This window comes from Triticum urartu, chromosome 4A (assembly GCF_056163025.1).
Source record: "Triticum urartu cultivar PI428250 chromosome 4A, HENAU_Tu73, whole genome shotgun sequence".
Classification (NCBI taxonomy): Eukaryota; Viridiplantae; Streptophyta; class Magnoliopsida; order Poales; family Poaceae; genus Triticum; species Triticum urartu.
The window spans coordinates 566,948,727-566,975,604 of record NC_141876.1 but is presented as its reverse complement, the minus strand read 5'-3'; the positions used below and the strand labels follow the sequence as shown (position 1 = coordinate 566,975,604).

General features: G+C 43.9%; 2 protein-coding genes across 2 annotated transcripts; one reads left to right on the top strand and one right to left on the bottom strand.

The window, feature by feature from the left end:
- Positions 1 to 17,033: 17,033 nt before the first annotated feature.
- Positions 17,034 to 18,653, top strand: LOC125552823 (uncharacterized). The gene has a single exon (XM_048716512.2). It carries the CDS (start codon positions 17,130 to 17,132, stop codon positions 18,408 to 18,410), a length of 1,281 nt encoding a protein of 426 aa, XP_048572469.2. The 5' UTR covers positions 17,034 to 17,129; the 3' UTR covers positions 18,411 to 18,653.
- A 136-nt stretch (positions 18,654 to 18,789) lies between these two features.
- LOC125554882 (nuclear localized protein) lies at positions 18,790 to 24,188 on the bottom strand. Its single transcript, XM_048718266.2, has 7 exons — positions 23,891 to 24,188; positions 23,637 to 23,710; positions 23,449 to 23,511; positions 22,887 to 22,988; positions 22,717 to 22,782; positions 21,724 to 21,802; positions 18,790 to 21,621 (listed from the first exon to the last, which is right to left on the bottom strand). Exons 1-7 carry the CDS (start codon positions 24,186 to 24,188, stop codon positions 20,711 to 20,713), a joined length of 1,593 nt encoding a protein of 530 aa, XP_048574223.2. The 3' UTR covers positions 18,790 to 20,710.
- Between the last annotated feature and the right edge of the window lie 2,690 nt (positions 24,189 to 26,878).

The window sequence follows — 26,878 nt, the reverse complement described above, 5'->3', positions numbered from 1 at the left end:
AAAGAAAACAAAATACCACTTCAAGGTACTATATTGAACTCATTATTTATTTATATTTGTGTTAAACCTACTGTATTCCAACTTCTCTATGGATTATAAACTATTTTACTAGCCATAGATTCATCAAAATAAGCAAACAACACACGAAAAACAGAATCTGTCAAAAACAGAACAGTCTGTAGTAATCTGTAGCTAGCGCAATATCTGGAACCCCAAAAATTCTAAAATAAATTGCTGGACGTGAGGAATTTATCTATTAATCATCTGAAAAAATAATTAACTAAATAGCACTCTCCAAATAAAAATGACAGAAGTTCTCGTGAGCGCTAAAGTTTCTGTTTTTTACAGCAAGTTCAACAAGACTTTCCCCAAGTCTTCCCAACGGTTCTACTTGGCACAAACACTAATTAAACACAAAAAACACAACCAAAACAGAGGATAAATAATTTATTTATTACTAAGCAGTAGCAAAAAGCAAGGAATAAAAATAAAATTGGGTTGCCTCCCAACAAGCGCTATCGTTTAACGCCCCTAGCTAGGCATAAAAGCGAGGATAGATCTAGGTATTGCCATCTTTGGTAGGCAATCCATAAGTGGCTCTCATGATAGTTTCATATGGTAATTTTATTTTCTTTCTTGGAAAGTGTTCCATGCCCTTTTTTAATGGAAATTGAAATCTAATATTCCCTTCCTTCATATCAATAATCGCACCAACCGTTCTAAGGAAAGGTCTACCAAGAATAATAGGGCAAGAAGGATTGCAATCTATATCAAGAACAATGAAATCTACGGGGCACATAATTCCTATTTGCAACAATAAGAACATCATTAATCCTTCCCATAGGTTTATTAATAGTGGAATCCGCAAGATGCAAGTTTAGAGAGCAATCATCAAAATTACGGAAATCTAGCAAATCACACAAAGTCTTGGGAATAGTAGAGACACTAGCACCCAAATCACACAAAGCATAAAACTCATGATCTTTAATTTTAATTTTAATAGTTGGTTCCCACTCATCATAGAGTTTTCTAGGGATAGAAACTTTCAACTCAAGTTTTTCTTCATAGGATTGCATCAAGGCATCAACAATATGTTTGGTGAAGGCTTTATTTTGACTATAAGCATGTGGAGAATTTAGCACGGATTGCAACAAGGAAATACAATCAATTAAAGAGCAACTTATATAATTAAATTCCTTGGAATCCAATATAGTGGGTTTAGCAACATCTAGATTTTTATTTCTTTCAATCCCACTTTCATCAATTTCATCATTAAGATCTAAATACTTCGAATTTTTAGAACGCCTTCTAGGCAAAGGAAGATCATATTTAGTTTCATCAAGATTCATATTGCAAAACAAAGATTTAATAGGTGACACATCAATAACTTTTAGATCTTCATCTTGATTTTCATAGGAATTGGAGGAACACGCTTTAATAAAGGCATCTTTGGAAGCACGCATCCTAGCGGTTCTTTCCTTGCACTCATCAATCGAAATTCTCATGGTTTTGAGAGACTCGTTGATATCATGTTTAGGAGGAATAGATCTAAGCTTTAAAGAATCAACCTCAAGAGAAATTCTATCAACGTTTCTAGCCAAATCATCAACTTTAAGCAATTTCTCCTCAAGCAAAGCATTAAAATTCTTTTGTGAATTCATAAACTCTTTAACACTATTCTCAAATTCAGAGGGATTCTTATTATAATTTCCATAAGAGTTGGTGTAGGAATTACCATAATTATTAGAAGGATTGCTAGGATATGGCCTAGGATTAAAATTCCCTCTATAAGCGTTGTTACCAAAATTATTCCTACCAACAAAATTCACATCCATAGATTCATTGTTATTCTCAATCAAAGTAGACAAAGGCATATCATTAGGATCAGAAGAAACACTCTTAGTAGCAAATAATTTCATAAGTTCATCCATCTTTCCACTCAACACATTGATTTCTTCTATCGCATGCACTTTTTATTAGAAGATCTTTCAGTATGCCATTGAGAATAATTAACCATAATATTATCTAGGAGTTTAGTAGCATCTCCTAAAGTGATTTCCATAAAAGTGCCTCCCGCGGCCGAATCTAAAAGATTTCTAGAAGCAAAATTCAATCCGGCATAAAAATTTTGTATAATCATCCACAAATTCAAACCATGAGTAGGGCAATTATGTATCATTAATTTCATTCTCTCCCAAGCTTGTGCAACATGTTCATGATCAAGTTGTTTAAAGTTCATAATATTGTTTCTAAGAGAGATGATCTTAGCGGGAGGAAAATACTTAGAGATAAAAGCATCTTTGCACTTGTTCCATGAATCAATACTATTCTTAGGCAAAGATGAAAACCAAGCTTTAGCACGATCTCTAAGCGAAAAAGGAAATAGCTTCAATTCAACGACATCATTATTGACATCTTTTTTCTTTTTCATATCACATAAATCAACGAAGCTATTCAGATGAGTAGCGGCATCTTCACTAGGAAGGCCAGCGAATTGATCTTTCATAACAAGATTCAACAAAGCAGTATTAATTTCACAAGATTCAGCATCGGTAAGAGGAGCAATCGGAGTGCTAAGGAAATCATTATTATTGGTATTGGTGAAGTCACACAATTTAGTAGTATCTTGAGCCATCGCGACAAACAAGCAATCTAACACACGAGCAAACAAAAAGCAAACGGGCAAAAAAAGGCAAATGGAGAGGGAGGATAGAGAGAGAGGGTGAATGAAACGGCAAGGGTGAATTGGGGGGGAGAGGAAAACGAGAGGCAAATGGCAAATAATGTAATGCGAGAGATAGGGATTGTGATGGGTACTTGGTATGTTGACTTTTTGCATAGACTCCCCGGCAACGACGCCAGAAATCCTTCTTGCTACGTCTTGAGCTTGCGTTGGTTTTCCCCGAAGAGGAAGGGATGATGCAGCAGAGTAGCATAAGTATTTCCCTCAGTTTTTGAGAACCAAGGTATCAATCCAGTAGGAGGCCACGCTCAAGTCCCTCGTACCTGCACAAAATGATAGCCACTCGCAGCCAACGCGATTAGGGGTTGTCAATCCCTTCACGGTCACTTACGAGAGTGAGATCTGATAGATATCATATTTTTGGTATTTTTGGTATAAAGATGCAAAGTAAAAAGTAAAAGCAAAGTAAAAAAGCAAAGCAAGATTAAAGTGATGGAGATTGATATGATGAGAATAGACCCGGGGGCCATAGGTTTCACTAGTGGATTCTCTCAAGAGCATAAGTATTCTACGGTGGGTGAACAAATTACTGTTGAGCAATTGACAGAATTGAGCATAGTTATGAGAATATCTAGGCATGATCATGTATATAGGCATCACGTCCGTGACAAGTAGATCGAAACGATTCTGCATCTACTACTATTACTCCACTCATCGACCGCTATCCAGCATGCATCTAGAGTATTAAGTTAAAAACAGAGTAACGCCTTAAGCAAGATGACATGATGTAGAGAGATAAATTCATGCAATATGAAATAAACCCCATCTTGTTATCCTCGATGGCAACGATGCAATACGTGCCTTGCTGCCCCTTCTGTCACTGGGTAAGGACACCACAAGATCGAACCCAAAGCTAAGCACTTCTCCCATGGCAAGAACTACCAATCTAGTTGGCCAAACCAAACGGATAATTCGAAGAGACTTGCAAAGATAACCAATCATACATAAAAGAATTCAGAGAAGATTCAAATATTATTCATAGATAGACTTGATCATAAACCCACAATTCATCGGTCTCAACAAACACACCGCAAAAAGAAGATTACATCGAATAGATCTCCACAAGAGAGGGGGAGAACTTTGTATTGAGATTCAAAGAGAGAGAAGAAGCCATCTAGCTACTAACTATGGACTCGAAGGTCTGAGGTAAACTACTCACACTTCATCGGAGGGGCTAGGATGATGTAGAAGCCCTCCGTGATGACGGCCCTCTTCCGGCGGAGCTCCGGAATAGGCCCCAAGATGGGATCTCATGGATACAGAAAGTTGCGGCGGTGGAATTAGGTTTTTGGCTCCTGTTCTGATCGTTTGGGGGTACGTGTGTATATATAGGAGGAAGAAGTACGCCGGAGGAGCAATGAGGGGCCCTAGGGGGGCGCGCCCCCACCCTGGTGACCGCCTCTTTTGTTCCTTGGAGCAGGGTCCAAGTCTCCTGGATCACGTTCGGTGAGAAAATCACGTTCCCGAAGATTTTATTCCGTTTGGACTCCGTTTGATATTTCGTTTCTTCAAAACACTGAAATAGGCAAAAAACAGCAATTCTGGGCTGGGCCTCCGGTTAATAGGTTAGTCCCAAAAATAATATAAAAGTGGAAAATAAAGCCCAATATAGTCCAAACAGTAGATAATATAGCATGGAGCAATCAAAAATTATAGATACGTTGGAGACGTATCATGCGGTACTACCGCTCGTACGGTACTACCACCCGTCAGGTGCGGTACTACCGCGCTAGCTGTGGCACTAAGATCCTACTACCGGTCCCAGACCCGGTACTACCGTGACCTCACGCGGTACTACCGCGACTAGGAGCGGTACTAAAATCTTAGTACCGCAGCACTTGGCAGTTCTACCGTTGGGATCAAATCTCTCTCTCATGGAAATTATCATGTGTGCTTCCTACATGTTTCTTTTGCTTTGTTGTGGTCTTTGCAATGATCCTTCTTGCTTGTCGTGTGTGTTTTGCGCTTTGTGTCTCAGGTGGTGGCTCTCGTCGTTCCAATCCCAGTCGTGACACTGGCTCCAAGCGACTGCGCAATCCTCAAGATGAAGCACCAGAGGGCTCCAATGCCCCCAAGCGCAATGTCAAGACCACTGCCAGCAAGCAAAAGGAACCTGCTAAGGGCATGGACAAGATTCCCCTCAATGAGTACGTCGAACGCCGGAAGATCAACCCTTATGTGAATCCTCGTGCTATCCTCAGAGGCACTGATTTTTTTTGGACCAAGCAGCAGGCTCTCATTTATTTGGATGTGATCAAGAACAAGCAGAACATCCATGTGGATGTCAAGTGCATAGACATGAATCACGTGAGGAAGGACAAGTTTCGTGACTATTTTGGAGAAGCTCTGGACTTGGTGGAGCAGTTCGCTATTGAGCCTGTGATCTCCTTCCACCTTGACTATGACCCTGAGCTTATCTGTCAGTTCTTTACCCCAGTTTAATTTCACCCCGGGGAAGAGCGGAGGATGACCTGGATGACCAATGGCCGTCAGCTGTCTGCTACATGGAAGGAGTTCATGGGTCTGCTCCACATTCCTGATGACGGGCTTCACACACCCGTTGGTGTTCGCCCCCACGCCAACTCTGAGTCTGCTAATAAGAACTTGCTCCAGTCGTACTATGTTGAGAAGGTGCTTCCCAGTGGCAAGTCGACTTGGGTGTTGAACTCCTTCCTGGATATCATGCATCGCATCTTCTGCAACACTCTGTTCCCACGCATTGGTGACATGATGCTCCTGTGCGCGGAGGCACGTTCGTCTCAGACTCAGCCACTTGATGTCTCACACATCATGTGGTGTGAGCTTCGGTTTGCGGTGTCCACCCGCAAGGTACCTATCTATGGACCGTACCTGTTTTTGTTGATCTCCACGACTTGGGAGAAGATATACCCTGGTGATGAGTTCCTTGCTCCAGACTGGATTCGGCATGAGTCCATCAGTCTCCGCGTCAAGCCCAACTGGGCCAACACTACTACCCGTGCTGAGGCATCTGCTGCTAGGAGGGCTGTTGGTGAGGAGGAGGCTGGTGCAGAGAATGTTGCTGAGGACCGTGCTGCTAGGGCTTCCACACCTTCCTCTGAGCCGTCATGGGCCAAGAAGTTGAAGGACAAGATGAAGACTCTCTTCTGCATGCAAGCGAAGGGGCAGTACAGGGCTCATGTGGCATCCAAGGAGAGTCGCCGCCGTGACAAGAAGGTCATGAGGCTCTTTGGAGAGGATGTCTCTGGCGGTTCTGAGGATAACATCATGCCAGAGGCTGCATGATGGCGAAGCAGGGTTACAGGTGGACTAGTTCTGAGGAGGACATCGAGGAGACCGTCCCCGCCGCCAAGTCTGACGAGGAGGACGAGGAGCAGTGGGATGATTTCTCTGCCTGAGCCACCCCGTGTGTGTAGGTGTCCTCTCTGCCTTTTTGGCATCTCGATGCCAAAGGGGGAGGAGTGTAGGGATTTGCGTGTTTGCGAGTCGTGTCGTGTTTGGTGTGTTTGCTTTGTCGTTTGGACCTTGTTTGCCTTTGTTTGGTTTGTGCCTTTGAGACTTATCCTTCATATGGTGTAAGACATATGCACTCTATTCTATCTTAGTTAACTTATGTTTGTGCTATCTTGTCTAGTGTTGGCCTTTCTATTGCAAGATATGCCTTGTCTCTATAATATAGGGGGAGCTTTGATCCTAGTATGTGTGCTGTGCAGTCCAAAGCACCCATCTATTTGGCACACATCTAGGGGGAGCCCGTCTATATTCTAGAGAGGAGGGGTTTGCATTTGCTTTATATTATTTCCCTTGTGCAAATCCCGTATTGTCATCAATCCACCAAAAAGGGGGAGATTGTAAGGGCATATTTATCCCTAAGGTGTTTTGGTGATTGATGACAATGCGTTTGTAGACTAATCGTGTGCCTTGAGTATCCCAGACGTTTCATCGCTAGGCACAAGATGGTTTGGTGCCCCTCGAAGACTGTTGAAGACGGCGTCTTTTCTACGTTTCTTTTTGGTGGATTTGAGTCTTAGGAAAGCCGTACTATTAAGAGGGGGTCCGCGTCGGAAAGGTTTGGGTGGAATCATCACGTACACGTTTCTTTCTAGTCCCCTCCTTTCCCCTGCACCTTGGAGCATCCTCCGTTGTTTTTTCTTCACCTTTGTTCTGGCTGCCGTGTTGGCTTGCGGTAGTACTGCTCCCAGGAGAGCGGTAGTACCGTAGGCACCAACGGTAGTACCGTGCTGTGGCGCGGTAGTACCGCAGGTGCCCACGGTAGTACCGCTTCTCTGGAGCCGCACTACCGTGGCCCCCAGGCCAAGTACCGCTCCCTCGCGGTAGTAGTGGCGGATGTAATTTTTTACATCCGCGCTACCACGGTAGTACCGCAACCCTTCCGCGGTAGTACCGTGCTCAGCTGCCAGGCGGTAGTACCGCCCCTCTGCGGTAGTACTATGTCGGGTTTTTGCTTCTTCCGTTTACCAGCGGAAGTAGGCACGGATGTATCCTTATCCGCGCTCTTCCCAGGCTAGGGGCTTCCTGCCTTGCGGTAGTACCGCAAGGGGGAGCGGTAGTACCGCGCCCGCGGTAGTACCGCCCTCAGCACTTGTGCTACAGGTCTGCCCTAGCTGCTGCTGGTGCTGCGGTAGTACCGCGTGGCCTTGCGGTAGTACCGCTTGTCAGCAAGCGGAAGTACCGCGTGGACCTGCGGTAGTACCGCTGGTCTGGGGCGGTAGTACCGCTGATCGCGGGCTGGTAGGTGGATAACGGTTGGATCTTTGTCCTAAGCTATAAAAGGGGTGTCTTCTTCCTCGAGTTGACTATCTCTTTGTAACACCCTCGATGCGACTATAGCTCCCACGTGTCGAGGCATGACTTAGAGACATAATCGCATTGAAGGCATATGTCGCAAGTTAGGAAATCTTCACAACATCCCATGTAATGTAAATAATAAAGGGGAGAACATAGTTGGCTTACACTCGCCACGTCAATCAAGTACAGAAATAACATTACATCATCCATACACTCAAGGCCCGACTACGGCGCCAAAATAAAAGAGAACCCAACATGCGACACGGTCCCAATCACCCCCAACTGGGCACCACTACTGATCGTCGGGAAAAGAAACATAGTATCGCTGAGAGTCTTCGTCAAACTCCCACTTGAGCTCACACGCGTCTCCTGGAGCGGAATCATCAGGCCCTGCATCTGGTGTAATAGTAATCTGTGAGCCAAAGGGACTCAGCAATCTCGCACCCTCGCGATTAAGACTATTTAAGCTCATAGGTAGGGCAAGGTAAAAAAATGAGTGGAGCTGCAGCAAGCGGCTAGCAAGTATGGTGGCTAACTTATTCGCAAAGGAGAGCGAGAAGAGGAGGCAAAGCGCGAGCGAGAAACTAGAGAGCAACCTGTGCAACCATTACTCCAACACCGTGTCCACTTCCCGGACCCCGCCGAGAAGAGGCCATCACGGTAACACACTCAGTTGATTCATTTTAATTAAGTTAAGGTTCAAGTTATCTACAACCGGACATTAACAAATTCCCATCTGCCCATAACCGCGGGCACGGCTTCCGAAAGTTCAATCCCTGCAGGGGAGTCCCAACTTAGCCCATGACAAGCTCTCATGGTCAACGAAGGAATAGACCTCCTCCCAAGACGTTCCGATCAGACCCGGTATCTCGGTAACTCAAGATGCTTCGACAGGTTAAAACTAGACCAGCAACACCGCCCGAATGTGCCGACAAATCCCGATAGGAGCTGCACATATCTCTTTCTCAAGGCACACTCAGATTGTCCTAGGTACGGGTAGGCCAGCCCAGAGTTGCCCCTGGTGGCCACCGGTAGCTGACAGGTGGACCAACACTCAGAGGAGCACTGGCCCGGGGGGTTAAAATAAGATGACCCTTGAGTCTCAGAACCCAAGGGAAAGAAAAGGGTAGGTGGAAAATGGTAAAACCAAGGTTGGGCATTGCTGGACAAGCTTTAATCAAGGCGAAATATCAAGGGGTTCCCATTATAATCCAACCGCGTAAGGAACGCAAAATCCGGGAACATAACACCGATATGACGGAAAACTAGGGCGGCAAGAGTGGAACAAAACACTAGGCGAGAGGCCGAGCCTTCCACCCTTTACCAAGTATATAGATGCATTAAGATAACATAGCAATATAATGATATCCCAACAAGTAAATAAATGTTCCAACAAGGAACGGCCTCCAATCTTCACCTGCAACTAGCAACGCTATAAGAGGGGCTGAGCAAAGCGGTAACATAGCCAATCAACGGTTTGCTAGGACATGGTGGGTTAGAGGTTTGACATGGCAATTTGGGAGGCTGACAAGCAAGTGGTAGGCATCGTAGCAATGGCATAGCAAAAGAGCGAGCAAACTAGCATAGCAAAGATAGTAGTGATTTCGAGGGTATGATCATCTTGCCTGCACAGTTGTCAGAGTTGACTGGATCCTCAAAAGCAAACTCAACGGGCTCCTCATTAGCGAACTCGTCTACCGGATCTACCCAAACAAGACAAACAAGCAACAAGGATACAATCAACCACGTGCAAGGATCAAGCGACATGATGCAATGATGATATGCTATGCGGGATGCGATGCGGGATGCAAAATGCAAGATATGACAGGAAATGCATGAATCTGGCCTCAAATTGGAATTCCAAGGGTGCCACTGGAAAGATGAGATGAAATCGCTTGAAAACGATATAAAGAACGCCGGAATCGGAGTTACGGTTTGGAAATGGCAAGCGATTTAAGAATGACACCGGTCTGCGATATACAGCAAGTAGGCATCTAAATGCAACAAAATGAACATGCTACAGCCACCAAACATGACAACAAAATACATGGTAGGGATGCACACAAGATTATTAACAAAAGTCTAGCACTGAGCTATGGCCAATTCATCCATTATGAGGTTCAAACAAGCATGGCAAAAACGCAAATGCAAAACAGATTTCAGACTTAGTGAAATTAACACTTGTCTGAAATTTCAGATCATATAGCCCTCTTCGGAGCAACAAAACAACATGCTACAGGACCTGATTATGACAAAGAAGAACATGGCATGGAGATACTAAACAAGGTTAACAAAAGTCCCTTAGTGACCTTGAGCCAAAATGGATCACAAAAAATACTAACAAGCACACGAACATCGCAAAAACATAATCAGTTTTCAGACTTAGTGAAAACTGGGACATGCTGAAACATAACTCACGAAGGCATGTAAACGAGCTCGATGCACTCACTACGGTGCAAGTCATGGCAAGACAAGCATACATCCATCAAGAAGGCACAAAATACAAGCTAGACATGGCAAGAACAATGGCATAGCATGCACGGATCAACTACAATAACATCGGCAAAATCGCAAACAAGTTGACGATCTAGCCAGATTCACCATGAAGCAAAAGTAGATCTCGATTGACTCAAGCTAGGGTGCTCCATAATTGCAAGTAAAGACATGGATGGATAGAGAACTACACAATTAACAAAACTCCCTTACTGATCATCCTCAAAAGAGGCACGGATCACTAGGAAACAACAAGAACATATGGCATCATGAACTAATTAAACCCAGACTTAGTGAAAACTACTAAGTCCCTGAAAACAGATTTATCGGGTGCCTCACTTTGCAAGCTTGCACAAGTCACCACATACATCCTAAAAATGCATGGGTTGCACCTCTGGAAAGATAACAAAATCCTTAACAAAACATATGAAGGACTCACAGGCATAGCATGCACACAATAATCATGGCAAAAATGACAAAAGTCTAAGATGAACTAGCAGATCTGACAATTAACTCACGAAGCCCTCTTCTAACAACATTTCGGGCATCAAGATGAACTCAGAAGAAAATGATGCAATGGAATGAAATGATGCACTCTCTGAGGTGAACATTTTGATATGCTATATGCCCAAATCGGAGCTACGGATGCAAAGTTACGGGGCCTCGAACAGGAGCATATGGAGTAAAAAATCTAGGGACTTGGCAAAAAAACAACCTCTGGATCTGGATCTAGGGTTCGCATGGAAACCGAGGCGCGGCGCTGCACTGTTCACGGGAGGCGGGTCCGAGGTCGCCGGCGTCGGGGTCTCGCCAGAGAGGAGGTAGGTCGGCCGGAGCGGTCGGGGCGGCGGCGGCAGCTTCCGGCGGGAGCGGCGGCGTCGCCGGCATCGAGGCGGGCAAGGCGAGGAGGAGGCGAGGCGGGCGGAGCTCGCCGGCTCGGGCGGAGCGGCGGCGGCGCGAGGCCGGTCGGGCGGCGCGGGCACCCAGGCGGCGGCGGGAGGCCGATGGGCTTCGGGGGCCGGGGACGGGCTCGCGGGCCGGCGGCGGGTGGAGGGCGGCGCGCCACGTGTCGGCTCGGGAGAGGCGGCGGCGGGATCCGGACGTTGTCCGGCTCGTCCGGACACGTCCGGCGGCGGATCTGGGGATTTTTTTTAGGGTTTCGGGGAGAGGGGAGATCCGAAAACGGATGGGTGTATTTATAGGCATAAGTGGAGCTAGGAGAGTCCAAATGAGGTGCGGTTTTCGGCCACACGATCGTGATCGAACGCTCTAGGACATGGAGCAGAGTTTGTTGGGTTTTCGGCAAAATTGGAGGGGTGTTGGGCTGCAACACACACGAGGCCTTTTCGGTCCCTTGGTTAACCGTTGGAGTATCAAACGAAATCCAAATGATACGAAACTTGACAGGCGGTCTACCGGTAGTAAACCAATGCCGCTTGGCAAGTCTTGGTCCAATCCGGAAATGTTTAATCCCCACACATGAAAGAAAGCTAGAGATGACCACCGGAGGAGAAAGAAGCGCCGGAATGCAAAACGGACAACGGGAAAAATGCTCGAACGCATGAGACGAACACGTATGCAAATGCAATGCACATGATGAAATGATATGAGATGCATGACAAAGACAACAACACACGGAGACAAAGACCCGAACCCAAGGAAATAAATATAACTTAACGCCGGAAACGACAAGAGTTGGAGTACAAATAGGGAAAGTTACATCCGGGGTGTTACACTCTTCCAACCCTAAGCTCCATTGTTGCTCTAAGCTCCATTTTCACCCGATCTCACTCCCTAGCCAATCAAACTTGTTGATTTTCTCGGGAGTGGTTCAGAAGGCCCCAATCTACACTTCCACCAAGAGAAATTTGATTCCCCCACTAATCCCTTGCGAATCTTGTTACTCTTGGGTGTTTGAGCATCCTAGACGGTTGAGGTCACCGCGGAGCCATAGTCCATTGTGTTGAAGCTTCGTGGTGTCGTTGGGAGCCTCCAATTGAGTTGTGGAGATTGCCCCAACCATGTTTGTAAAGGTTCGGTCACCGACTCCAAGGGCACCAATAGTGGAATCACGGCATCTCGCATTTTGTGAGGGAGTAAGGAGAATACGGTGGCCCTAGTGGCTTCTTGGGGAGCATTGTGCCTCCACACCGCTCCAACGGAGACGTGCTTCCCCTCAAAGGGAAGGAACTTTGGTAACACATCCTCGTCTCCACCGGCTCCACTCTTGGTTATTTCATGCCTTTACTTGTGCAAGCTTATTTGTGCTATATCTCTTGCTTGCTTGTGTTCCTATCTTTGTTGCATCATATAGGTTGCCCACCTGGTTGCATATCTAGACAACCTACTTTGATACAAAGTTTAAATTGTTAAAGAAAAGCTAAAAATTGTTAGTTGCCTATTCACCCCCCCTCTAGTCAACCATATCGATCCTTTCAGCCATGGACAGGGCCAAGGTCAAGAACTTGGAAACTATCCCAGGTATGTTTCATAAAAAAAATTCCTCCCCATGCAAAGATAGTTCTTCTGATAATGTACCTTCTGTTTTAGAGACTGCTCATGGAGAGATAGTTGATATTGCTACTAAATTAGGATTTAAATTGGGAGGGACTAAGGAAGAAGTAGTTAATAATGTCGAACATCTGAAGAACTTGGAAGCTTCTAGACTTTCTGTTTATAATGCTAGCATCAATAAAAACAAAGAGAAAATTATGATTAATAACCATATTAATGAGGGTTTTAGTATTGAGGAAATAGAAGATTTGCTTACTGATGATGAAGGGAAAGAGCAAGATAATGAAGAATTAGATAGTATTATTAGAAACATTGCTGGACTAGGAACTGTACTACAAAGAAAAAAAGATAGTAGGGAATTATACAATGGTGTTGTGGTTGGAAAGTTTAGAAGTAGAAGTAAAGGATATATTAAAGGAACTAAACTTTTCTAATATGGCTGGTTTATTTTGGAATGCCAAAGGGCTGGGTGACCCTGAGAAAGTAAACTTTCTAAGGAATGCAATTGTAGAGTTTAATTTGAGATTTGTTGGCATTCAGGAAACTAAGAAAACATCATTTACTTTGAACTGGTTAGAAAATAAGTGGTAGTAGTGCTTTCTCCTGGTGTTTTGTGCCTGCTGTGGGACAGTCAGGAGGGTTGTTGTGTGGTGTTAACACTGTTTTTTATGATGTTGTAGAATCTGAAAAAGGCAGCCATCATATTAGGTTTTTGGTTAGAGATAGAAAAAATGGAGAGCTTTTAAACATAGTGAATGTTTATGGTGCCCCGCACAATAAAGATAAGGAATATTTTTTAGTTGAATTAGTTCATATATGTAATGTGAATGCTTTTCCCATTATTATTATTGGAGGGGATTTTAATATCATTAGAAAAAATAGGAGAATCTAATAGAAATAAGCCTTTAAATAAATGGTCACATCTGTTTAATGTTATTATTGAGAACTGGGAGATGAAGGAAGTCGAGTTAAATGGTCGAGTGTTTACTTGGTCTAATAACCAACACAATCTAGTTTTTGAGAAGTTAGATAGGATCTTAATGACTTTATCTTTTGAGAGCATTTTTCCTCTGATGTTCCTTAGAGCTCTTCCTAGAGTTTTGTCTGACCATGCTCCCTTACTACTAGATTTTGGTCTGAATTTGCCTAAGATTACTAAACCTTTTAAATTTGAATTGTGCTGGTTTTGAGAGAGGATCTAGATGCGGTAGTAATTGGGGTTTTATGTAATTCCTATTATGGTAAGTCTTTACAAGATCAGTGGCAAAAGAGAGCTAGAGTTCTTCGGAGAACACTTAAGGGGTGGAACCTTAATTACATGTGGCTTTACAAAAAACAGAAAGTTTTTCTTACGAAATCTATAGATGAGATTGATAGAGAGAGTGAAAATATAGGTTTAACTAGAGACAAATACATCTTACGTAAGAAGATGGAGGAGGAACTTTCTAAGATTCATAAGGAAGAGGAAATCCAATGGTTACAGAGATCTAAAGAAAAAGAATTGTTAGAGGGTGATGCATTAACTGCTTATTTTATTTCTAAAGCTAGTAGTAGGAAAAGAAAGAATAGGATTATTTCCCTTAATAATAATTGTAATGAGGTAATCCAAGGAGATAAAGACTTACTGCTTTTTGCGACTGCTTTCTATAAGAGATTATTTGGGCCTGCAGAGAAGATGTCTAATATCTTCCTTTAAATTGACATGCCAGTTGTACTGGATGATATAGATAGAGAGAAATTGGATAGAGAGTTCACTTTAGAAGAGATAAAAAAAGCTGTATTTGAGATGAAAACCAACAAATCTCCTGGACCTGATGGTCTGCCTATAGAGTTTTATCAGAAATACTGGCACATCGTAGGAGTAGATATTTTAGATCTTTTCTGCGAGTTTTACAATGGGAAACTTGATCTAGCTAGGTTTAACTATGGGGTTCTTGCACTTATTCCCGAATGTGCTGATGCTCAGACTTTGCAACAGTACAGACCTATTTGCTTACTAAATGTGATCTTTAAGATTTTTACAAAAGTGCTCAACAATAGAGCCATTGTTGTAGCAGATAAAGTTGTAGCTCCTGTCCAGACAACCTTTATTAGAGGTAGATACATTCTGGATGGGGTGATTGTGTTGCATGAAGTACATAGGAAAAAAGAGAGTGCAGTGCTTTTTAAAGTAGATTTTGAAAAAGCTTATGATAAAATTAATTGGGATTTTCTGTATTTTGTCATGGAAAAGAAGGGCTTCCCTCCTAAATATAGAGAATGGGTCAAACAGACAGTAGAGAGGGGTAAGGTAGTTGTTATGGTGAATGACCAGATTGGTCCTTTTTTAAAACGAAAAAGGGGCTGAGGCAAGGAGATCCTTTGCCCCCAATCTTGTTTAATATTTTTATTGATATTCTTAACTTGCTCATTTTAAAAGCTCAAGACTTGGATCTGGTACAAGGCCTAGTGCAAAACTTAATACCAAATGGGATTAGTATGTTACAATATGCAGATGATACTATCTTTATGTTTAAGGATAATCTGGAGAGTGCTAGGAACTTGAAATTGATTCTTTGTCTGTTTGAACAACTTTCAGGTCTCAAAGTTAACTTCCATAAAAGTGAGGTTTTTTGTTTTGGTGAGGCTAAAGGGAAACAAGAGTGTTATTCTAATATTTTCACTTGTGCTGTTGGTAAACTACCTTTTAAGTATTTAGGGATACCTATTAATGCTGTGAGGCTATGTAATAGTGATTGGAATTGGCCTAAGGAGAAGATGGAGAAGAAATTGAGTGTTTGGAAAGGTAGAAATAGATCATATGGGGGTAGATTAATACTAATTACTTCCAGTTTGTGCAATATTCCCCTTTATATGATTTCTCTCTTTGAATTACCTAAAGGACCTAGTAAGAAAATGAATTTCTACATGAAAAGAATGCTATGGCAAGAGGAAGAAGATGTTAAGAAATATCATTTAGTGAAATGGGAGGATGTGTGTAGAACTAAAGAGATGGGAGGTTTAGGTGTTTTAGATTTGGATATTATGAATATTTGCTTACTTTTGTAAGTGGATATGGAAACTTGAAAATAATAATGGTCTTTGGCAAGATTTAGTAAGGAAGAAATACCTGAGAAAATGTACTCTTAGGGGGTGCAAAAAGAAGGTTGGGCAGTCTCATTTTTAGCAAGGAATTATGAGAGTCAACCCTATTTTCCTACAGTATAGTAGAAAAATAGTGGGTAATGAGGAGAGAACTATGTTCTGGAGCGATATTTGGCTGGGAGACAAACGTCTCAGTGTGCAATTCCCTAGATTGTATGCCCTAACTTTCAATGCTAATTTTACTGTTGCTAAAGCCTTATCCGAGAACATGAACTTGATAAGATTTAGAAGGATATTATGGGGGGACACTGCTGATATGTGGTATGAGCTGAAAAGCATCTGTAGTAGTGTAACCTTGAATGAGCAGGAGGACAAGTGTAGTTGGTTATTAACCAGATCAGGAAAATTCTCTGTTCGATCCTTGTATCTAGCTCTTAAAACTAATCAGGTAGCTTGGCCTCATAGAAATCTATGGAAAGCTAAGATTCCTCTAAAAGTTAAAGTTATCATCTGGTTGGTTTTTAGAAACAGTGTGTTGACTAGAGATAATTTAGCTAAAAGAAACTGAAAAGGTAAAGATAAAAGTTGCAGTTTATGTGATCATTCTGAAACCGTAGAGCATCTTTTTTGCACTTGTGTGGTAGCCAAGTTTGTGTGAGGGGTTGTTAGGAATGTCACTGGTATTTATGATATTCCTTGCAAAATTGAAGAGTTCAGCAGCTGGATAGAGATGTTTCATAAGAAGATGAGACAAACAGTAGCAATGGGTGTAGCGGCGGTATTCTGGTCTTTATGGAAAGCCAGAAACGCTGCCACTTTTCATCACATTTACCCGCATGATCCGAGTGTGCTGTTTTTTCAAATAGCTTACCAGATGTCGTACTGGGCTGGCTTACAGAGAAAAGAAAGGCAACAGAAGCTGCGCGACGTGGCGACGTTGTTGGTTGATGTTGCAAATGGCTTCTTCAACAAGAGCAGAGGATGGGCGCCAATGACAAGACGTTTGGGAGTGGGTTGAGAGCTTTTCTATGTTTTGAGTTTCTTCGCTGGAATATCGTGTAGTCTATGTTTGGATAATATGGTTGTTCTAAGCTCTGTCACTGTTTAGAAAAGGTGAGGGTCGGGGATGGAGCCCTGTGTGGTAACCATTTTCCCCATAGCGCTTATTTAGTCTTTCTCCCCCTGGAGGCCAAGGTAGGGTATCTCGGGCTGAGAAACAAACTTTTTTTATGACTCTGTTTATTCGATTTCTTCTCATTCAATGAAATGAAATCGGGGCGTGCCCCTTAATTCAAAAAAAATTATTCATTTGGGCGTTTCGTTTCGGACAGGCCCGCGCAAATTTTGGATAAGTTGGGTCGGCGGGAGATAATTTGGGCCCAAACCACGGGCCTCCTTGCTTGAGTCGGACCCGCTAAAATCGCCCGTCCCACGGAACCCTACCAGTCGCTCGCTGTCTCCCCCGGCATCGAGCACCGCCGCCGCCGGTCCCGACCCCAGCTCCGCGATGTCCGCCCTGACCCCATCGATCCTCCCCCGCGCCGCCTGTCCCGACCCCGTCTTCCCCGCAGCAATGGCCGGTGGCTTGCTGGCGGCGGCGGCGACCCCGGCGGAACCTGAGTCCACCACAACCACCACCATTTCCTCCCTCGGCAAAGACCTGCTCCTCGACATCTTCCTCCGCCTGCCGAACCTGCCGGCCCTCGTCCGCGCCGCGCTCGCCTGCCGCACCTGGCTCGGCGCCGTCCGGTCCTCCCCGTCCTTCCGCCGCCTCTTCCGCGCGCTCCACCCGGCGCCCCTCCTCGGGATCTTCCTCGAGACCGACGGCATCTGCATCCCCACCTTCGTCCCCGTGCGCCGCTTCGACCCCGACGTCGCCGTCTCCCTCCGCCGCGGCGACTTCTTCCTCACCTCCCTCCCCGCGGAGGGCGACGCGTCCCGCGGCTGGCTCCTCGACGACTGCCGCGGCGGGCGCGCCCTCCTCTGGAATGCGCTCCATGGTTCGCTCGCCGCTCTCAACCCGATGACCTGGGCCGTCGACTCCCTCCCGATGCCCCCCGTCGACTTCATGGCGGAGACCCGCAACTTCCTTGGTTTTCACCTCCTCTACTCCGACGAGAAGCCCTCCTCGTTTCGCGTGGTCTGCATCTGCGCTGACGCGTCCAGGGTTCGTGCCGCCGTCTTCTCGTCCGAAACGTGGGATTGGGCCATCAACCCGTGGGTGGAAATCGGTGGAAACAACAGCCTAAAGTGCAAGACTAGCACACTGGTGGGTGATTCTGTTTACTGGCCTTGCCACGGCGAAGCACACATGATAAGGATCGACGCCACGACCATGGATGTCACCACTGTGGATCTACCCTCTCAAGCGAAGGTGGAGTGGCACAATTGCAAGGCCGGGGAGACCAAGGATGGTGGACTCTGTATTGCTCATGTATCTGCTGATTTCCTCCTCCAGGTTTGGACCCATAGCGTGGATGGTGATGGGATTCTGAGCTGGATACCGCACAAGGCAATCTCTTTGGGTGCTCAAGTCGATCGCATTACTGAGGGCTTTCAGGGAGACCTCAAGGTTGTGCAAGTTAGGGATGGAACCGCTTACTTATCAAGAACAATGATGACCCCTTCTGGCTTACTCTGCTGCTGGTTTTTCTCCCTTTGCTTGGAGACTATGGAGCTTGACTTGCTGATTCAGGGGAGGTATGATGGTCGTGGCTATCCATACATTATGGCATGGCCTCCTTCTTTAGTTGGTGATGAAGCACCTGAACTTGAAGGTTCGGAGTGAAGTGTATGCAGTTGGTTGCCGTCGCGTATGAAGAAATGGTTGACAATTCGTGGGTATGATGAATGAACTGTTATCAAATGTACTTTGGAGTCGCATAAAACTATCTAGCTGGCTTTGAAAATTTGAGACAACATTTCTTCTATCTTCATTCAGTGTAATGGTTATTCACATAGAGATGTTTGGATGCATTGAAATTATTGGCACGATGCTGGAACTAATTAGTTATGCAAGTTTGGGTTTTCATCTGCTGCATACTTTCTGTGGAATACTGCTATGTTGCATTGCCTGCTAGGGCTCATTAAACAGTTTGTGTTTTTGAGAGAAACCAGGACTCGTAGTTCTTACTTCTGTGCCTAGAAAAGTAACTATAATTACCATGAATAAACTGAATTTTCGAGCATTCATCTGTGCTTCTAACAAGAATCGCTGTATACATACATATTACCGTTCTACTAGCATGATCTGCTAGCTAATTGCCAATAGCAAGTTGTTTGTTTTCCTCTTTTTTACTGCACAATCTCTTCTGTTTAAGAATGCAAATTTTCTTATGCCCCATTTCTTTTATTGCACAATCTCTTAAGTTTTATGACTTGGTATGCTTGTATTTTCTGGTGGCTTAGTTGGGACTTTTTATAATTTGCATTTTAGTTAGCAACATTAAGCAGTTCATGCCTTGGAGGAATAGCTATCAAAGAATCCTTGGAAGTGATTTTCATATATTTTGGGTAAAATGGACTCTAGTACACATACTTTAGTACTCCCTCGGTCCCTCCTAACAAAACTCCTCAATATCAAAATTTTACTCAAAATCAGCAAGTTTTGTGACTTGTCATTTTGAGCCTTTTTTTCTTCAATTTGATTGTTCTTGCTGCTTATGCCCAGCTAGTAGCATGGCTTAGCTTGTACTGAGCGTTTAACTAAAAATTTGGATATATTTCTCCCACCTAGATTTTGTGGTGGCTTATTGGTGATTTGATATACTTGTACTCATTTCACGATATTAGGCAGTTGGAGCCTTGATTTACTAGATAGGAGTATCTAATACTGTAAAACTGGTTGTTCATTTTCCCGCATCTATATGCTCATGTAGATATCTTTAGGAGTATGTTCTACAGGACTGGATATTAGGCAGCTGTAGCAATCTGGACTCACCTTCTGCCTTTTTCTATACACAAATACAACAATGTGGCACGTTCTGCCTTTCTTCTCAGAATATTATGCTGTCCTATTGAATTGATTGTTGTCAATTTAAGTTGTACCCATTGTTAGGGGCGTTGCAGCTTTTTTTTTATTATTGAAAGGAATTTTGCTGATTGTTACTACCTCCGTCCTGGTTTACTGGCCCCATTCGTATTTTGTGTAAAATTTTGACCATAGATTTAACTAACAAAATGTCAATGAATGTCACCAAAGATTATATCATTGGATTCGACTTAAATCTATGGTCAAAATTTGACACTAAATACGAAGGGGGCCAATAAAACAGGACGGAGGTAGTACTACAGAGTTCTCTAGTATCCATGTAGTATATCCTTGTATGCGAGTGAACTCTTCTTGTTGGTAGTTGTGACGACTCCTACATGGACACATTTTGTAATTGATGTCCTTGCGTGGACTGTTGAATCGCGGACGAGGTCTAGGGAGCATACTGTTGTGAGCTAGGAGAACATGTCTTCTCTTTGATCTTAACTGAACTGGGTAATGTTGTTGTAAGTGGATATCTTGCTTGTTGCAAAGTCAGTAAGGTTGCACATGAGAGTGTGGTCTGAATGTGGCGGGCCTGTTGGGTGTACAGCGCTGAAACTGGATCAGAGAATGGGAAACAAAACGGCTCAAAGGCTGGGCGATCACTTTTTTCTTTTAAGTTACGCCTCTTTGCTTCTTACTTCTATCATGGGGAAAGTCGTCGATCTCTAAAACCCTGCGCCTTCCACAGATTTCTAAGAAGCCCGAGGAGTGTTTTCAGCGCCCCTTAGCCCTTCGGTTTGGCCTGCATAAAGACGGTCCACTTCCAATAATTTCATTTTAGGAGCAACATGTAACAATAGCATCCTTCAACTGCACAAGATTACGATATAATCCATCAACTGCTCTACAAACTGTCTATTTGGTATAGACAAGTTTCAAGTCATCGAGACACATCACTGAGAACACGTGAGTCACAACCTTAAGGTGTTAACCAATCTTCAAGACTATAACTATATACAACTAACATGCCTGACTTTGTTGTGCCCTTGCGACAACATCAAACTGACCCAAAAAAAGCTGGGCAACTACTAGATGAAGTATGCACTCTGGTGTCAGTAGTCATCAAAAAGTTGAGAAAGCTGCTCATCAGTCCATTCTGGCACGGAAGCCACCATCTTATGACTGGAAGGTAATGTTCCGCCAGTGGCAGACATTGAGCAATTTTCTTGAGTTGGCTGGAGGGTTCCCGCACTTGCGCCATGGATGTCCTTTTGCTGATGCTCGGGCTTCCTGATCGGATTGTGGTCACCGAGGAAATCATCTGCTAGGTCATCCAGACCATTGCCATCAGAAAGCGTTGCATCACTCTTAAGTTTTTTACTACGAGGCTGCATCAAATCATCGCCAGAGAGTTGCCTCAGATTTCCAGTACAGGAAGCTTGCGAACAATCTCTGCTTCCAGCCATAACTGAGCTTCCACCTAGAATCGGCTGTGTGCATCTTGTGTCTGCATTCGGGTTTTGCTGCTGATGCTCATCCCTATTGTTGCTTTCACCATGTGTTCCACAATTACTACGAGAACCCTCAGCAACAGTTATCTCCTTGCTACTGGGAACCATCATTTCACCACCTGAGAGTTTTCTCATTATATCGTCAGCGGAACTTTTAGCTTCACTGCTTGTTCCATACTTGGGTACGCCTCCTCCTTGTTTCAGCTGGCAATTAGCTGGATTCATGCTAGAAATGATTTTCTGCAGCTGCTGGCTGGTGTTGAAGCCTGGCAAATTCTTTATTTGAGAACTTGAATCCATTTGCTCCATCCGTTTCTCGTGATGATTTTGTACACGATGAGTATCTTTGTCTGTTCTCAGAATACTACTGTTAACAGCTTTTGCTGCACCACCATTATCACAAAGTAAGTCGACTATCCGGCCATCCTTGGTCCTCGAGAGCTTACTGAAGATCGCTGTCATTCCATCAGTTGTTTCCGCTCCAGCTTCCCTTTCCATGTTATCTCCTGGGCCTGCAAAACTCATTGTTACTTTGCATTTCACTATGGAAAGCACGGCAAATCACCATCAAATTTTATTTGGGGGATGAATAAAGAGGGAGATTTGTAAGTCACCAGGTTGTTGGCTTTGCCTTTCAGAATTACTTGATGGAACTGCTTGCTTACAAAGGGAGACACTGTCATTTTGCAGCACCTGGAAATGTGACCATCATTATGAGTTCATGACCTAAGATGAACTTCTGTGATGCAACAGCTACGATATAAAACAGCAATTCAAAACTGAGAAGATATCATCTCAAAAATGATGGCGAAAGATGATTACACAGTTTTCAGGTCCTGAGACTTGAGAAGCAATTAAATTCAGGTAATTGTGCTGACAAAACAAGTACCAGTGCATATAACTAGAACTCCGCTCTATCTTCTCTATTAATATAACCAGGTAATCCCTTTTTGCCACGTTTGGAAAAAAGAACTCCAATCTATGACACACATCCTTAATTTAAGTCTGAATAATTACATAAAAACATGGGCATCTAAGTGCAAGTAAGCTTCAATAGTGTTCTCTAATCTGCTTTATTAGTCACAGTTAGATTTTTATGGGACAGATTCTTACTTATAATGCATCTTATATTTTGTTCCTTCAAGTCTGTACAATATAACTTCTTCAAGTACCAGAAAGGGCAACCTAGTAAAATTCAGTCATAAAAATGATATAATTTTGTCAGACACCTCCACCAGGAGAATCCATCCATGAATTATTATGATAGTCCAAGTGCATAATAACTAATGAAACTTTAAGTGTAGAAGGGTATCAAAAACAAGCTAAGAGATCCCACTTTTCATTAGAAACAGTATATATATGAGTATATATAGCTACGCTAATATGAGCTCAAAGCAGTCCACCTTATTAAACCCAACCCGCACACACACGGTCACACCTATACGCACCTCGTAAGCAACCTTGACTTTGAGTATGTAGTAAACTAATTGCTTTGTATTATAATACATTACTTTATAGAAAAACTTAAGGAATGTGTAGCAAGATAACACGTAATTTGCCTACGTCAGCACCTATAAAAGTATAATATGTAAGTGTACGAACAATACCTTTTCAACGTTTTTCTGGGTAACATTCAGATAGCACACTGTGCTAGAAGGGCGAAGAACAGCCACCTGAAATCGACAATAGATTCAACAGTGAAGCCAATTTCATGCCAGCAAAATAGAGTAATTTAATAACAGAAGTAACATTTTGTTCACAAGATATATACCCTTACCTGTTTGAGAACAATGACAGACCCAACTGATAAACCCTTTGAAAGGTTTTCATTTGATAGAACTTTCTTGTGAACTGATGCATCAATAGTACCAGATGGGTCCTATTAAGAACAACTCGTTGTCAATTGCTACTAAGAATTAAAAGACATGTTATTATTATCTTCTAATCAATCTTCTCCGGGCAAAACTAAGTTGTTGGAAACTCATTCAGATCAAAGTTACAACTCTCAAGACATGATGTAAGTATTGAAATATAATCTATCTGGCAAGCAAACATTAGCTTCTCCTTCAAATTATTTAGGAGAAAACAATGGTTCTCCCAAATGTCGTGACAAGGACTACTTTTCTGGTTAATCTTTATGCATAGAATAAATTCTGCAGTTACAACAAAAGAGAAATGCATCACTAACCATGGATTGGAATTTTTTCCAGTATCCAAATGAACTCAATGCAAAGAAAAAATTGACATTTCACATGGTAATCAGCGAAACTCAACGTCAATGCTACAGAATTACAAGAAACCAAACATAAATAACATTAGGCTGTGATGTTCATGGTCACCTTCAGATTCAGCATGAGATCGCCGTATCCATTTGGCGTGCACAGCGTCACCACCCCGACAACCTGATCACAACCAAGAACACTCGAACGAATCAATCCACCACAGAGATATCACCAGCAGTGGCAAAATGATACGTATGTTTTGGAGAAAGACAATAAACAAGGACAAGACAGGGGAGCGCACGCACCCGACATGCTCGATCTAATGCCCGGTCGACACGGATCTTCCCAATGCCTGGCTGCTGCCACCCGCGGTCTCCACCTGCGTTACAAACCACATCAGATGCTAATCACAGCAACAGCACTCGAACTGGCATTTGAAAATGCTGCCCGCCCTTTTCCATACTGAACTTGGGCATATGAAAGTTCCGAATCGAATCTCGTTCAGAACACGAAATGCAAAACCTTTGACGAAAAAAGGTTGCTATCAATTGCAGCTCACCGAGGTCCCGCAGCGCCCCGAGCCACGAGTCAAGCAGGAAGTCGGCGTCAGCGGCCTGGCCGTCCCCCCGATTCGCGGGGACGGATGATAGTGGGGAGCGGAGGCGCATCGCGTCCCGGACGGCGGAGGCGGAGGCGGGCCCGGGGATGCGCCGGTGGGAGGAACGCTGATGGGAAGTGGTGCTGGGGCGGCGGAGGGAGGAATGGGGGTTGAGGTTGCGGTGGCGGTGGAGGTGGAGGTGGAGGTCGGAGTCGTCGATGTCTCTTACCGAGGCGGCGCGGCGGGGCAGTTGGGCCATAGGTGACTGGTGATGGAGTACAGTAGTAGAAGGGTCCCTGAACCTGGCCAACGGCCCGTGCTTCGTGGGCTGGCCCACCCGGCATGGGGTTAAACGGGCCGTGTCTGGCCCGTGACACCCCTAGGGTTGTGCTCGTCCGCAGGGGCGAGGCCAACGTGTCGGCACGACGCCGACACGTTTGGCCGGAAATGCCTTCTTCCCCAGCATCATTCCTCTTCTTTCCTCCTCCCTCTCCTTTTCTTCTCCCTCGCCTGCCCTCATGGCATCGCTGCGCCGTTCAAGCCGCTTCAGGTCGCCCTACACGACCAGCCGCTTCCCGCCGAAGCTCCAGGCGCCTAGATCAAGTCGCCCTTTGCGTCGTTCTTGGTGAATCTGGCGAGATCTGGCCAGAAATTATGTCGTCGGCGCCCGCTTTGCCTCCTATAGTCGGAAGATGACCACGGTCCGAAGTAATTGGGCCAAAAAGGTCACACGACCCATAAGGGATAAATGTGCCACGGGTCGACACATTTAACTATGCTTTTATTATGGAGAGAGTTGAGCTTTGATCGGCTGTTACGTTTGGAAACGGACCTGGTGGGAATTAAATGGAAGTATATTATGAATAGTGGCTTGAAGAACAAAGAAAGCGATGCAATGGTAAAATAACCTTCAGCGGAATGACAACAAGCGATGCTACGCTAGACGTGGGGAAGATAAGATAACGAAGAAATGAAGTGACGTGGGTAGGATTTGATGAGGTGGCTAGATGATGATGTGGACGGGATGCATGTTGAGAGAATAGATAGTAGTGGAAATCAACTTAAGAATGTAAGTTCAAAAAAAAAACTTCTTATGAATGTAAGATGTGTCATGCCTGGGGCACGAGGTGATACATACGTGCTAGCACAACATGACCTGTTTATAAACAGGCCGCTGCTGCCGTGCGTGGACCGACATGTTGGCCAGGATTGGGGGTCCCGTTGGACCTTACATAAGGACCCGAAAAACTAAAAAATACACATTAATCCCTCAAATTTGTATAGAAGACCCCAAAGAGAGAAAAATATGCAATTGGGTTTTAATCTGCTCCTGAACAGAATCGATCTCGATGTCACCAGGACGAAACCACTTAGCTCGACAAAACCTTGCACGATACCACACGACGAACTCCACCCTTGAGTAGCATTGCCTCCTCTCCCGCATCATGGCAGGGAAGAATAAAGTGGGTCGCCTTTTGGCTAGTGAATACAATAGATCGTCGGAGGGGGACGACAATTGGCCACCTTGGGCACCGTAGCTCCTCTAGAACCAGCACCGTTGACGCGCTTGAATCTCATTTGCAGCATCCAGCACTCCGTATCTCCTTCATCACACGCCCATCGCCATGATGGAATCAACCATCAAAGAAGAGCTAGAGGCCCTCTGCTAGATTAGGGTCGAATACCAATCTTGCTAGAAACTCATATCGGGCAAGACACCACATGAGGAACCCGAGCCATGCTAGGATCTTCCTCCAAATCCCTCGTCATCACCTAATGGCAAGAGAAAAGAGGGGGGGGGGACTTATGTGGTGGCTCGCCTTGGTACATCAACACACTTATTAAGAGAGCTAACGCCACATATATGGCTCCCTGTTTGCCTCCATCATGGAGGAACACCACATCGACGACCATCACTTGTTGCATGCTAGTAAAGTTGGACAACACTTCAATGACTCGTCAAGATGGCATGTCTAGTCATATGCCTCCATCCTAGACTACCATATACAGAATACCCGAACTCCCCCCCTCCCCCCTCCGCCACGTAAAGACTGTGAGGTCGAAGGGGGGAATCCCCCCTATTGGCGATTTCAAGTTTTTCCTCGCCATATAGAAAAAGCTTAGTCAAAATATATTCTAAGCACGGGTTGAACCATCATGGGTGGGCCGGCCCGATAGGGGCAAGAGGAAGGAAATTCTCATAGGATTCGATCTGAGTTCACTTGGTGGTTACAAGGTAAGGCGCCTAAAGCTGGCCAGTAAGCTCGGCTTTCTTGTCATACAAATGAAAAAAAATCATCCCATTTGAAATCTATTATGTAACAAAAAAGTTGAACCAATGTTGAACTCTGCCTGATGAAAACCTGAATTATCAAAAACTCAATGGTTTGGTCCTCGGACTGGTTTTGAAAACACTATGGTTCTACTGGTTTTTATGCCTCGGCTCTATGAATTTTATTGTTTTTTTCTATGATTTTCTCTACCGTTTTTCTGTTTTTGTTTATTTTTCCCTTTTCGTTGCTTTTCTACTCATTTTCCGTTTTTCTTTATTTATTTCCCCTTTTGCTTTTTCTCTTTCTCCTTTTTATATTTTTCTTTTCTTTTTAAAATTCATAAACATCATTTTAAATTTATCAACATTTTTTAATTCAAGAACATTTTAAAATGTTGTGAACATTTAAAAACAATGTGAACACTTTTAATTCAAGAACATTTTTTAAAAATTTGCTGACTTTTTAATTCAGAACCATTTATTAAATCAATATTTTTCAAAATTTGGGAACATTTTCATAATTTGCAAACTGTTTTAATAATTTGGGATAAATATTTTCCGAACATATGATTTACATGAACAGTTTTTATCTGTGAAAACCGGATAAAAACACAGGGAACACCCGGAAAAACATGGTTGGAGGGAACAAAACAGGTTCGGATCATACGCAAGAGGAG

What these genes read in the sequence shown, in the direction of transcription:
- LOC125552823 (XM_048716512.2), top strand. Translation starts at nt 17,130, where the DNA reads ATGTCCGCCCTGACCCCATCGATCCTCCCCCGCGCCGCCTGTCCCGAC.
- LOC125554882 (XM_048718266.2), bottom strand. Translation starts at nt 24,188, where the DNA reads ATGGCCCAACTGCCCCGCCGCGCCGCCTCGGTAAGAGACATCGACGAC. An exon ending in CGGGGCGCTGCGGGACCTCG is followed by an intron (nt 23,711 to 23,890) that starts GTGAGCTGCAAT and finishes TTTGTAACGCAG; the next exon opens with GTGGAGACCGCGGGTGGCAG. An exon ending in AAGGCAAAGCCAACAACCTG is followed by an intron (nt 21,622 to 21,723) that starts GTGACTTACAAA and finishes TGAGTTTTGCAG; the next exon opens with GCCCAGGAGATAACATGGAA.